This window comes from Epinephelus fuscoguttatus, linkage group LG17 (genome assembly GCF_011397635.1).
Source record: "Epinephelus fuscoguttatus linkage group LG17, E.fuscoguttatus.final_Chr_v1".
NCBI classification, from domain to species: Eukaryota; Metazoa; Chordata; class Actinopteri; order Perciformes; family Serranidae; genus Epinephelus; species Epinephelus fuscoguttatus.
In genome coordinates this window covers 25,826,754-25,841,243 of record NC_064768.1, presented here as the reverse complement: position 1 = coordinate 25,841,243, position 14,490 = coordinate 25,826,754, and the positions used below count along the sequence as shown (strand labels likewise).

The 14,490-nt window shown below is 43.0% G+C and overlaps 1 protein-coding gene across 24 annotated transcripts in view; it reads right to left on the bottom strand.

Annotated features, from left to right (window-relative positions):
* The window catches only part of clasp2 (cytoplasmic linker associated protein 2), a 75,704-nt gene that overhangs the window by 26,964 nt on the left and 34,250 nt on the right, over positions 1–14,490 (bottom strand). For 16 of the 24 annotated variants that reach the window (XM_049602807.1, XM_049602806.1, XM_049602813.1 and 13 more), the window contains 13 exons: positions 11,952–12,092; positions 7,752–7,825; positions 7,486–7,578; positions 7,218–7,363; positions 5,869–6,004; positions 5,670–5,740; positions 5,451–5,510; positions 5,201–5,278; positions 4,793–4,960; positions 4,274–4,314; positions 3,704–3,856; positions 3,022–3,045; positions 2,591–2,608 (listed from right to left, as the gene is read on the bottom strand). In XM_049602807.1, the coding sequence (XP_049458764.1) occupies positions 2,591–2,608; positions 3,022–3,045; positions 3,704–3,856; positions 4,274–4,314; positions 4,793–4,960; positions 5,201–5,278; positions 5,451–5,510; positions 5,670–5,740; positions 5,869–6,004; positions 7,218–7,363; positions 7,486–7,578; positions 7,752–7,825; positions 11,952–12,092 (1,203 nt within the window). The remainder of the gene's footprint in view (positions 1–2,590; positions 2,609–3,021; positions 3,046–3,703; positions 3,857–4,273; positions 4,315–4,792; positions 4,961–5,200; positions 5,279–5,450; positions 5,511–5,669; positions 5,741–5,868; positions 6,005–7,217; positions 7,364–7,485; positions 7,579–7,751; positions 7,826–11,951; positions 12,093–14,490) is intronic. The other 8 variants (XM_049602809.1, XM_049602814.1, XM_049602826.1 and 5 more) reach the window with 3 other exon arrangements.

The following is a 14,490-nucleotide window of genomic DNA, read 5'->3' as shown; positions in this document are numbered from 1 at the left end:
TGCAGGCTATTAAGAAATGTGTAATCGTGAAAATAATTTTATGTCATGATGATGAAACTAAAAATTAAATTAATTGTTACACAGCTTCAAAATGTTTGAACGTACCTCATTCACATGCCGATTATTGATTTGCTTATTGTTATGTTTACTCGCCATGCTGGTAATTTTACTACTTAATCTATTTGATATTAATGGTGGACGCAGACTTAGCTGTCAGCAATTACTGTGATTGCTCGCCTTCTTGTAAAAAGTGGTTTGATTTGGCAGAATGACCAAAACAACGAATGAAATGGAGAAAAAAGAACGAGAAAGCCGAACTGGACAGAAGAGCAGTGCCTGCTGTTGGCACAGCTCGTGGAGGAGAACAAAGGAGTTTTAAAAGAGAAATTTGGTCCCGGGATCACGGCACAAGGGAAGAGGCAGACTTGGGAGTGCATTGCCCGACAAATCAATGCGTCGTTCCCTCTCCTTTTACGCACAAGCGATGAGTGTGAGAAGCTCTGGTACGTGCTGCAATCCAAAGCAGGCGTTATTGCGTTACTACGCTGGGTGGGAAAAGTAAGCTCATCCCTGATGAGGTCAACCACAAACATTATCCCTGCACGATCAAGCCGGTAGCGTCTTACTAAATCACTGTCGTTCAATATACAGAGAATATCTCTCCTTCCTCTTTGTCTTTCCGCCATCTTCTCTGTTTAAGACACTCTTAGGCTTCTTAAAAGTCCTCCTGCCTCCTCTTAACAGTTTTTCACCGTAGGAGCTCTCTTAAGGCCTAAGATGCTTTGTGAATAACTTTTATCTTACCAAGGGAAAATTCTAAGAAAAATCTTAGAATTCCAGGAATTCTAAGATTTTTCTGAGAATGACGTCACTAAGAGCTACTTTTAGTCTTAGGATTCTTTGTGAATACGGGCCCAGGTCTGGAAAGTCAAGCCAATGTGGAAGTACCTTATATGAGCATTCTTAATTATGTCCAGAAGGGGGTGACTTCACATGTTGCAAAAAGAAGACTGATAGTATAGCCTACTGCAGTGTCCCTTCAATACAGTGCTGATTGCTTAGTCCACTAGCGATTGTATCATTCAAGATAGATGAATACAAAAGTCAGAGAGGGCAGAGGGGAGGGCCGTGGGCAGCAGAACCGAACAGGTCTTAAAATATTTATTATGAATCTGAACTTTGAGCTCATACAATCATTGAATCTTGTGTGGCCAATGTAGCTATCCTGCCTCCTCACCCACATGCGGGCACCTGACACACACACACACTCACACGTAGTGAGGCCAACTTGGCATCTTTCTCCCTTGACTTAACAACTTTTCAGATCCTTTTAGCCACTTGCTGCTCCAAGTGAACTCAGTCAGCGGCTCACCTGGCAGCAACGCGGCATCTCTCACCATGTGCACACAGGCAGGAGTGAGTCACTATGGTTTGCTTGCAACTTTCTTGAGAGCCACTCATCCACACGACTTCACACTCAAAACTGAGTTTCCATGAGTGCGTGAATAAGAGTTATATCACCGATGCTTTAAATGTTTTAGTTTGCTACAACTAAATGTCTCTGGTCTCTCCTTCCTCATCTGTTGTTGAATGCACCATAGCTAGCTAAAGGCCCGCCCCTCCTGCTATACAAAGTACTGGTCACCTGTTTATTCAAAGTTTATTAATATGACGTGTGTCTGATTTCAACACTATATGTCCTTGGGTCCGCAGCAATACACCCGCCAGCTGTGAAGTATATCTGATGAATGTCTCCCAGATATGCTTAGGACACAAGTACAGAGATTTCTCGCTTTATAGTTAGAAGTAAATGAGGGAGTGACCTGGCCTCTTACTTGATTTATGACCCCACTAAACATCTTCCTAGAGAGTTTATTGTCTCAGTTGCTATTTTAAAGTCTTCTTCAATACAGTATGATATATATTTTGTAAATTATGGCCTTATTTAGCATAAAAAAGATGATGAAGTAGGGCATGGCTGTGTTCTGATTGACAAGTTGTTACTATAGCGACCTATGGCAATGTGTATCTTCCCCAGCTCCACCCTCTCATCCATATATCTTCACTTCTGACTCCAAACAATGACAGAAATTTTTTTTATGACAGCCATGATGCCAAACTCAAGGCTTTAAAACAGGAGTCAAAACAATGGGTGATGTTATGGTGGTTACGTCTACTTCTTTTGTACAGTCTATGGTCATGACCCAGCTAGTTATTTATCTGTAAGTACTGATTGATTTGATGAAATTATCTTGTGAGTAATTAGAATATTATTGCAACCCACTTCATTCATACCATTCATTTTGGCCCCTGCAGTGCATCAGTTGATACAACTGCAATTTCTGTTTACGTTAAGCCATTCTTCTATTGAAATACTTGTTCATGAGCACTATTAATGTTGGACCTGTGATGGCATGAGTTATAAACATTTGTACTGGTTTAAATTGAGGATTCCACAGGACATGAATTTCAGCATCTTGTGATTCCTCTGCAGACGACAACAAATGTAAACTCAAAGTATAAATTTTGTCACCGACTAGAACATCCCTAAAACATGCCCACACACACATCCACCTAACCACAATCTTACCATTGTCTGACCTGGTCCCTACAGACAGACAAAGAAGGAGCAGGTTGTAAAAAGCACATTCATCTGATACGTGTATAATAGCACTTCCACAATACATCCTAAGTATCCTAATAAAGCCTCAATAGCAGTTTAATGCTGGTGTTGACTGTTAGACCGTTTCTGTATTAAAAACGGGTTAAGCTGTGATAAAGCAGAAGATGATCTTAGATGTGTCATTAATTTGACTCATGATGTGATGAGAAGGATGGTGATACGAATGAGGGTTGAATGTGAGCCTGCCAGCAGGGGGCGCTGTGGCCACACACTGCAACAAAAAAGGAGCTGATGTGGAGTGATGGACTGGGATGAAGTGGGGAAAGGGAAAAGACGAGAAAGAAAAAAGAAAAGCATGAGCAGGTTGTCACTGGTGAAGCAGAGTGAGATGATCTTACCATCCGTTTTATCAGAGGCATCATCTTTAGTGGCAGAGAGAGGGAGCGAGAGAGAGAGAGAGAGAGGGTGGAAGAAAGAAAAGGGAAGAAACAAAGGGAAACGAAAAGGATTGATACAGATGATTATTTAAAGTAAGAGACACAAAAGGAAAAGAAGCCCGAGAAAGGGAAAATGAACAGAATGTGAAACATAAAATAATGGAAAAGAATACAGAAAGTGAGACAGCAAAGAAAGAGACAAGAGAGGAGAGGAGCACAGTCTGTATTAGTTACAGAACATCTGTTCAGAACTGAGAGGCATGCAGATGTGGTCGACATCGACAGAGAGAGAGACAAACACACAAAGGACGATATTCATCTACAGAGCATGCACACAGAGAATATCCATACCAACACATATACAGGATACATTAACAGGCAATGAGGAGACAGTAGGAGAGGAAAGTACAGGAGCGGAGAGGAGAAAGACCAGTCCAAGCACTTAAGTGTGTGAGTCCATCCTTTTGCACTGTTCTTCAGATACTGAGAACTTTTAAAGAGAATGACTTTTCTTTCTAAGAAGCTCCTGAGCTGATCTGTAACGACTCTTCAGATGGGGTTTGCCTGACATCCTGCTGATCACATGCTGACCTATGTCTGCACTGTCTGATTAGTCATCTAGCTTGACTGACAGGGCCCTTACCCAGTGAAGAGTAGGAGCCTGGGGGCAGACGCCCTGCTCCCCTGGTCTGTCCGACGTGCCGCTGCTTAGCAACTGCTGCTGCGTTTACATCCACGTCGCTACGGGAACGCTGCAGGGAGGCCGACGGCACCCTACCCTTTGAACCCGCAGGGACTGATAGGACAGGAGGAGGAGGAGGAGGAGGAGGAGGAGGAGGAGGAGGAGGAGGAGTGTGTTGGACAAGGGATGGGAGGTGATGAGGGGATATATACATCACAAAAACATGCAGGCACCACACTACCAAATACTGATACAGAAATACACAAACAGCCAGACACATATACGCATGTGTGTACGTACATGTGTGTAGTAACATAAAAACAACGTAACAGGGTGTGGCTGTACGGACACAGGCAGATGTAAATGAGAATGATGGGAAAATGGCTCTGTAGGAGCTGATGTTTGTCATAGTGTGTGTGTGTGTTTTCACAGGAGCCAGTGAGCATGAGATTATGTGTTTGGGAGCGCTTGTACGTGTATCTGCTGCTGTGTGTTTGAGAGGCAGTGTGTATTTGAGTGTGTTTGACTCACCTCGCCCTGGAGCTGCTGACCATTTAGAAGTCAGAGGCCGACTGACAAGAGGAGAAAGAAACGTAGGTCAGTCCAAAACAAATCAGCACACATGCATATAAATCACAATGCTTATGTAGTGCTGAATAATGGACCCAAAAAAAAAAAATTCTTTTTGACAAATCTAAAATGCCCTGGTCAGCCTAAGGAAATAATGCCCTTACTGGGGATTCTGTCTCTTTAAAGACGAGTGGGAAATCCACTTTCACTCATCAGATTTTTTTTTACTGGTACGTACAGCAGAAGAGCTGATAATTTGAGAGATTAGAGGAGGAAAAGGAGAGTAAACTTGATCCATGTACAGGAAGGCTGTCTGACATGGGTGTATAGGTCCACAGATGGTGTCTTAAAAACAACTTTTTTCAAAACGGTTTCTTCCAAAATAACATCAATCTTCCTTTTCAAGACTCAAAGGCAGTCTGAACGTGAACCTAGAGGCCTAAAGAGAACTATGGATGGTCAGAACTGAGTGTTGATTACTTGAGGCTCTCTTGAGAGGAGGACGAGGAGCGGTCACTCTGGGGAAGTGATGCCACGCTGCCAGAGCTCTTCAGGCAGGACTGAAGGGTCCTCTGGTACGATGGCTCTAAGGAGTTGTAGAGGGCGTCGGTCTCCGCTGGAAAGTGGTTCCTCAGACCCCAGTAGGCCCTGAGAGAGGCAGCAGGGAAGAAGGAAACAGACAGAGGTGGACAGAGAAGCAGAGAGGGAGAGAAGAAGAGACAAAGGGGAAAGTAAAGGGGAGGGAAAAAGGAGGGAGGTGGAATGATGATGATGACAGAGGAGGCAAAAGAGAGGAATCGAGGGATTCAGGCAGGAAAACGAGGGCGGTGAGATATTTCACACTACTTGTCTTTCAGATAATTAAATTTTCAGAAATGTCTGTCTTACTTGCGGGCCTCCACTCTGGCCTCTGAGTCTGCATCTCGAATTCCCTTCTTGATGCTCTCAACCAGAACTGCTGTGTGCCTGTAAAGAGAGATACGAAGGCACAAGAGGTGCATTAGGTGTGAACAAGTATAAAAGCAGGTTTAAACACCTCCTCTTCCTTTGTAAATCCTGCAAAGTCATGTTTTTGCAGTTCTGAGACAGCAGTGTTGAGCACATCTTTGCTCTGAACCATGTTGGAATCAATCCTCACCTCTCTAGAGAGTGTGTTTGCCATTCCTGTAGCAGAAGGTCCAGGAAATCGTAACAGCGCCTGGAAACGACACATTTTTTAAAATCATTCTCGTGTCACAAAACACATTACTTAACAGCATCATCATGAGCATTTTATGATCTTATAGCTGGTAATTACTGGAGCTCATTACCAAACTGGGCTTTTTATCACCTACACCAGGGCTGTTGTTAATCTCACCTTCTAACAGCCACTGACTTGGATGTACAGTTGCTGGTTATCAGGGGGATGAGCCTGGGGACGTGGGTGTGCTGCAGAGAAGAGAGAAAGCAGAGCGTGAAAGATATGGAATAATCCAGTAATCACAATAAAGCAGTGGCACTTACACTGACCAAAAAGAACCTCAACCAGACTGTTGAAGTGCGTTTGCAAAACTCACCCGTATGATGATGCGGATAGCCGACACACCGGAGGTGGCCATGACTTTGGCACAATTGGGAATAAGGTTGAACAGGACGGGAACGATAGCTTCAGCTCCATGGTCAAATTTATTCCCCAGCACTGATGAAAGGTGGCTTCAAGAATACACAGACAAAAAGCACAATCAAACTGGGGTAAAGGTCACAATAAAGGTTGGGTACAATCTCGTTAACTAGGACCAAGTCACATTTGATAACTTTACAGCACACTCAAAAAATTCTAACAATGGAATGACAAAAGTAGTGTTCATCAGGGGCTTAAATCCTAAATTTAATCACAATAAGATATTTTATTGATTCCTTGAAAAACAATATGATGTTTGCTGATATCATAAAGTCTGCTATGGTACAATTTCGATTCGATTAAATTCAGTGGCCTGCGACTGATGGGAGACGATATTAGTAAATATCCTCATTGGGTTTTTTTTGTGTCTGCTTACCATTATCTGCCAGGCTGCTAGCACTGTTTCAATGTTCAGTAAGGAGGTGTGCTTGAACAGACTTGGTGACACAGACGCACCATAGGAATTTCAAAAATAAAAGTGCATCATAAAGATGACAATATGCATCTATGGTTTCACTTTGCATCGATTATATTGGATCATTGATTATCTTATCAATATATATATATTTAACAATCCAGATCAATGTATTGTTACACCCCTTTTGTCCATGCCATGAGCAGTTCTTCATTTTGCCAATATACCCACAATGCACTGCACAATGAGTTTCATTTGGCAGTTGTCAAAAATGCCATTGTGCAGCTCTACACCTGTCAGTGAAGAAGTTTCAGCCCATTTTTCCCTGTGAATTAAAATACTCACGGTCTGTTATATTAAACAAGTGAATGACTTCAGACACAGCCAAGGACTGTACCAATTTCAGAACCCACTGGCTGTTACTGTCCGACCATGATAAGTGTACTGTCAAAGGCCAATATTTTGGGACTTCCGGTGTAGCCACTGGACATCCAGGCCAAGGCTTACTCTTCTGTGTGCCAGTCCTTTATATGCTAATCTCTATAAACATATTAGCGCAGATAAAAAAGTAATATTAGGCTAATTCATCTTCCGATGAAAGCAGATGGGTCCTGAGACTGCGTTTCGCCTCTTACGGACTGTTTACCTGCCGCGTGAACATAATTGATCAATACTACTCCAACCAAACCAGAATGCTTCCGATATCTACAGATGATGTGCATGTGCAGGTATCCTTTTAAAGAGCTTAGGATTGTACAGGTTCTCATGATTTTGCTTCCTCTCACTGCACATCATGCTATCAGCAGTGAAATTCCAAAACCAACACTCACGCCACAGTGATGCAAGCTTCTCGGACCACTTGTGAGCGCAGGTCTTTAGCTGACAGTTTGAAGGCTCCATCCAGTAGCCGTAGGTGCTGATAGAAACAGTCGTAGCTGGCTGCGCCCGCCACCAGCAGTGAGCGGATTTTCTTCATCTTGATTAACAACATCAACAGCAAAAAATTAAAACAGACACCAACAACGATCACACAAAGCAGCGTCTAAAAAGGTAATTTCATTCATTTAACTGAAGAAGGAAATAGGTGAAAATACTGACAGCATTCGCTCTCTGGTCCCAGTCATGTTTGTCATCTGAGCAGATCTCACGGATCTTATTCAGGTTGTCTTCAAGATCCCTTGTTGAGTATATCTATGTAGAGACACAGTGGAGGAAAACAGGAGGGAGGGAGGGAGCAGAGCAAATATGTGAGGGACAGATAAAAGTCTCAGACAGTCTGGCCTTTACGGCCTGTCGAATTTGGTTTTTAAATGGGATGAGTGTGTGTGCGACTGTCTGCATTTATGCTCCTTTGTATAGTGTACCTGGACAGTAGGGACATCTGTGAAGGCTTTAATGAAGTCCTCTTCATCTACTGCGCCAGCACTTTCCTTCGATACTAGAAAATCAAAGCATACTCAATTAATTGTGTATGTGCATTTATATGATAGCATGTCAGCCTTCAGTATTTAAGCATTTCTGTGTTGGTTGGTTTTGTGATACTGGTTTAACTCACAAAGACACAAGCACACATCCAATTACACACACCCACACCCACACACTTAAGTCAGTGGGAGCAGCCTGTATTTCTAATGGACTTCCTGGCAGTAATGGGCATGTCAATCATATTTCTCTGGGGGCTGGAAGCTCTATGGGCCACACCTCCTACAACTCCTTACTCGGGAAGCAGAGAGGAGAGGGAGAGACAAGACAAAGAAAGAAAAAAAAAAGAAAGAAAGCCAGCGAGGAGAAGCTGAGAGCGATTCACAAGGATATTGCATTATTAAGTGATGCAGGTTAAAGAGAAGATGTCCACTGGAGGAGGGGCCGAAGGGAAGGTGTAAACACAGTGGAGGAGAGTCAGGTATAAATAGAGAAAAAGGCAGTAGAAATGTTGTCTCCAGGGTTGGCTTTAATATCAGGCTGTTGCACAAAGACACTTTATGTCAAAACTCTACATGTACATGGCCCTTAGAGAGCTGAGGAACACTGATGTAGCCAGTTTACTGTCTGTCGACACTATCCTTACTATTCTCAGGGAGTAACATGACAGCAGCCTGGGCATAAGACTCACCTAAAAGCACTTAATCACTGTTTTCAATTACTTTTTATTGACAGCTTTATGAAATGGAAATGTTCACGGCATGTTATCAAGGTGCGCAGATATAGCTGTGGTAATAATCATAATTATGTTGACGACTGATGCTTCCACAATTGTGAGAACTACACTAGACATGAGCAACAAGTATTAATAAGACTGAATAAAATGTATTCAACTTGAAAGTGTAAGCAATTTTGCTACTTGTATCAACAGACATGCCCTGGTACTTGATCTTTTCTGATATCACTGAGGACTTTTTTAAGCTCTGGATGTTTTTCTGCCAATAAAATTGGCAAAATTAAAATATCTGTCTTCTGTCTAAATCTTGCAGTCGGGTGTTGCCAGAGTGTGTGGGCATACTATCATCTAAATGCTAATAAAGCAGAACCGGCCTCCCCTCGCTGCCATCATGGAAACTGGCCTCATTTAGCAAAATAAATAAATAAATGCAAAACAAAAAGACAGAAAATATTTGCAGCTGCAAGCCCTTGGAAACAGGGGCCTTAATATCACAAATCTGTGGCATAAGTCAAGTGAGGTGCATTTCTTTTCATCACACGGGTCAAGGTATTAGAGCCTCTGGAAATCCGTGAGGGAAAAATAGTCAGCACGCCCTTGACTTTCGCCTCCAACAGCAGCTCTACGATCAATAAGACTGTAACGATCCAAGTGACAAGAGATCATATGCTTGTGTTTCCAACCAACAGAGCAATGTACCCGGACTCAGACAGACTGCTGGCTTGTAAAACACTTAAACACAAGTGTATGAGTGCATATATGTGACAGTGCTGACAGATACATCAGCAGCAAGCAGGAAATTAACTGCGTGGTCGTGGGAACAAAGCTTTCTTCAAACAGAGAAGAAGAGACGGGGAAAAAAAAATAATCAATAAACGCAAAGACGAAGCAAATCTAACAGTCCAGCCATCTACAGCAGGAGGAAGACTCGACAGAGAAGAGGAGGTTCTCTCAACTTGAAGGATGATATAAACTGTTCCTGCAAGCCTGAGTCGAACACAGACAAGAGGCTGATAAGGACATGAGAGTGTATCAGATTTATGAGGAGACACAGAGGGAGCGCTTCATTGTGTCCTCTTACTCAAGTCCTTTGCTTCTTCTAACATCCCCAACAGTCTATTCCTATTCTGTGACCATCAGTAATATATTTATTATTAATACTAGTATTTATTTTAAAGGGACAAGTACAGAGAAAAATAGACAGTTGCAAAAGCAGTGCCCAATGTATTATAAACATGTATACACTGATCAGCCAAAACATTAAAACCACTGACAGGTGAAGTGTGTAACATTGATCATCTTGTTACAATGCAATGTTCTGGTGGGAGACCTATGATCATGGCATTCGTGTGGATGCCACTTAACGTACTCCACCCACCCAAACACTGCTGTGGGCTAAGTAACCCCCCCCTCACGGCAATGGTACTCCCTAATGGCAGTGGCCCCCCAGCAGAAAAATGAGCCATGCCACACCACAAAAACTGCTCAGGAATGGCCTGAGGAACATGACAAAAAGCTAAAGGCATCGACCTGGCCTCTAAATCTCCCACACCCCAATCTGATTGAGCATCTTGGGAAGTGCTGGTACCCCACCTCACAGCTGACTGGTCTCAAATGATCTGAAGCTCAAGACATCTTCCAGAGGTCATGTGTCCATGCCTTGACATGTCTGATCAAGGGACGCCCCACCGTGGATTAAGGGTACCTCTAAGGTACCAGCACGTCCCATGGATACTCGATCAGATTTGTATCTGGGGAATTTGGAGGCCAAGTTGACCCCTTGAGCTCTGTCACGTTCCTTGGGTCATTCTTGAGCAGTATTTGTGGTGTGGCATGGTGCATTTTTCTGCTGGAGGAGCCACTGCCATCAGGGAGTACCGTTGCTGTGAGAGGGACTTACTTAGCCCACAGCGGTGTTTGGATTGGTGGAGCACTCCAAGTAGCATCCACATGAATGCCATGATCAAAGGTCTCCCAGCAGAACATTGCATTGTAACAAGATAATCAATGTTACACACTTCACCCAGCACTGGTTTTGATGTTTTGGCTGACTGATGTATATATAGCTGAAGCCTATTTCCAACACCAGTCCCTTGATGGGCATTGATAGTTCAAGAAATCATTTAAAAACTATCAAAATTACTATCAGAGATACAGGAGTATCCTTTTTACAGGAGGCTGCACCCACATCATGGAAAAATGTGTAAAAATGTGCAAATGCATTCAGGCAAAAAGATGAACCAGCAGGGAACAGACACCTGGGGTGGGGGTCAGTTCACACTTAAATATCACAACACAATTTCAAACTGCACAGTAAGAACAAATGTCCTTTCCCAATATTTTTGTAACAAAACTAACTGTCGAATGTGCCTGCCTGAATTGACAATTCTGTCAGTCACAACCTCATAGTGACATCAAACTAGGGGCTAGCTCAAATCTTGTTCACGTTGTTATAGAAAAAACACTAACAACAATATTAAATCCCGTGGTTGTGGTCCAGCTTTGTGTTTGGACTTATGCAATTCGAGCCTGAAAATTTGCTTCCAATCATTTATGCTCTTGTCTGTACAAAAGAAAACCTTTCCTGTCATTTCCTCAGAAAAATCAGGATACTAGTAAGTTTGGATTTCTACTAGAACATGTTCACATGCTTTAATTGTCTAAAAAAACCTTTATTTTTGTCATACTGTTGGCACTTTAACACCTGAAGTCACCCTCTGTCTGAAATGCTCAGTTTAGCACCTGACTTTACGCCCAGTTTACTCTGATTGGTCAGTGCTTGCAGGTCTTCTCCCATTAAAGAACACAGATAAAAGCTTCAAAACAAAACCAGACACGATCCAGCAGGTGTAACAACGGAAGTAACAACACCAGCAACCAAGACAACATGTTCCCTGATGTTAGCATGTAGCTCTATGTAGTAATGTTTACACTTGCAGGAGCATGGCTGGAGCAGATGACCGTTTAAGAAATTTGCCACAAGTGGATGTCATCTTGTAGCCAAAGGAGAGAAAATCTCTGGATACAGATTAATCAAAACAGTGTGAAGCCTAGGGTTTTTGCTCCCAGAGATTATTTCTACAAAGATTTATATCATTATTTGAAAGTTAGACCACGTTTATATAAAATAGGGAAATGAGGGAAAGCTTAATAGGTCCCCTTTCATGATGGTTTATGGTCTTGGACTCTTTGACAGGCAGTGGGATGTCATGTACTGTTGAATTCAAAAATCTCTAGATAGTGAAATCGTACCTTATAGACATGTCATGCACACTGGAGAACTGACTGTGACTTTCACATGGATAAAAGTTAGGTTTGCAAATCATAGTGTTACTGTTAGTTTTCACATGAACTCAGCTGTGTGTCTGCAATCACTGTGTGTGTAAATAAACATTAAGTTACATACCAAGCTTGCCACCAGTAGCACTGGGCCTGCGTGCAGCGGAAGAATCCGCAGGCTTCTTGGGAACTTTTGGGACCTTGAAGGCAGCCTGGGTTGAGGAAGGACGATTCCCATCCACACTGTCGTCATCTTCAAAACTACGATCTGGAAGGAGAGGACAGAAAAGACTGTTAACATCCACACTGTTGGCAAAGGAGAGTATGGTTCAAACTCTTTAAAGTCTCAGACAATGTTAATGAGAAAGGGCCAGAGCACAGAGAGGAACTGATCTTACACAATATTGCAAATCATTATCATCAACCACAGACCTAAAAACCAGTGGTACAATTATTTTGTTTATTCACAACCTACATAAAAGACGATATAAATTATAAGCAAATGCAGAATCACAACTGAAGATTCATCATTTCAGAAACATCAACATCTACTCTTAAATCACCTGTTTGAAATCTGGTTTCTCAAATATTAAATAAAAACATATTAATTACTCAAACCCTCAGGTCCCTCTGAAGCATTTCACAGCACCTTGGATTTTATCTCCCCTTTTATGTAAAACATAAAAAGCTGAAAGCTATTTGAAGACACCAAACGCTAAGAAGAAAAGTAAAGATAAGGAGCAAAGAACAGAGGAGGATGTTGTCCACAGAGAGCTTGGTCAGGAATCATTAAATCAATACCAATTACGAACACATTAAAGGTTAGAAGAAAAAGCCAAACCCATGCGCATATATAGGATCACTTCAGAGAGCCCAAAAACACAGCCAATGATCAAACTGTCCACCCATGCAACCAGTGACTGGCAGAAATCTCTGCAGCCCAAACCCCTCAATCTGCATGCTAGCAGAAATCAAGCTAGCCTGACAGCTAGCACCGAAACTTGAGACAACAACAGTGCAGTATTTTGAACGAGCATCTACCAGCTAAACACCCAAGAGAGACAATATGTGACAACACACATACACGCATAAGTCGACTGTGGAGATGAAACTGTTGGCATAGGAATGCAGTTGCGCTCCGGTCGCTCTGACAACCAGTCGTTTATGAAATGCGCCAAAGCCACCACCCTACACCTTGAATCATACGTCAAACTTACACACACACACACACACAGTGTACATGCAAAATCAATTGACAGGTGTGTGTGTGTGTACATACGAGCCACATGTTCACAGTGGTTGCAGAGCCCATTGTGTAAATGTTAAACAGACATGTAAAGACGCAGACATATGCATCCTTTGCCGTGAAACAACATTTATCACACACAGGCATCGACAAACACACCCAGGTCCATCGCTGCACTCACAGTCACAGATCCGCTGGCAGATAAGTCGCCTCATGCTTCTGGGAGGGCGTGGTATTGGGGTCCCCCCTCTTCTCCAAGCCGTACCCCAAGACACATACACACACCTCACACACACTTCATAGTGGGGCTAAAGCTGCACAGACACACACACAACTCACACCGCTGTCCGAAAACCCCTCCACCCATACAAGTGCCGGCATTTTCTTTCACTCTTTCTCTATTTTCTATCCCTCCCTCCCTCCCCTCTCTCTCCCTCTCTCTCCTCCTTCCCTCAGCAGCCTCACAGCCAATCAGACGTCAGGTGACATCATAGTGTTGCAGCCAGTGCGGAGGCAGAACCATGAATGTGTGTGTGCAATGGCAGAGAAAGGGAGAGAGACATACACACACACACACACACACACACACACACAGACACCCCAGGAATATTAACAGGGCTTCTCAGTGTCCCTGCCAGACCAGCTAACCTAAACTCATTACCATTGACAACACACACACTCAAGACTCTTACTGCCTCTCTCCCTCCAACACACACTATTATCAACAGCCTCTTAACACACTTTTTATGCTGCTACATTTACCTGGGGGACAACAAACATTTATTCATTCACTCTCTCCCTCTTCACATACACAAAGGAACAAAGGATGATGGAGCAATGATCTGAGGAGGTCGCCTGGGGAGGGTGAAGGGGGTGGGGGGCGGGGGAGACCACACCCCTCCATCTGAGGCCTTGACCCTGCTGCTCTCACACAGACAAACACAGTGCAGTCTGGGGAGTATGTGGACAGCAACATGATTTTGGTTGTTGTGACTGAAACAAATGAAACAAAGACTATCAGGTTCAAGTGCTAATTTTAGCTTTTAGCTTTAATTTGATGGTATCTGCATCCACATCATATGAGGAGTGGAGAAACTGTAGCCCCTTTAATAGTAATTAACTAACCACAGTAAATCCTTTACAGTCAGGTCTTCAACCTACAGACATCAGGGGACCTGTCAGGCCTGCACCGCAGCCATCTTCACTTCTGGTTTGTTTTGGGGAATTTTTGCAGTCTGACCCACAGCAAGTTTAAATGCATGCTCTGTTGGAATGAAGTCAGGTGACTGACTAGTCCAGCTGAATTGTCCTAAAATGTGTGTGCCATGGATAAAAAAGAGCCAGTAATCAAAACTTAATAAACCGTTCAACCAATATTGATGATACGGATATAAACAACCGCAAATATTCTCACAGCTTA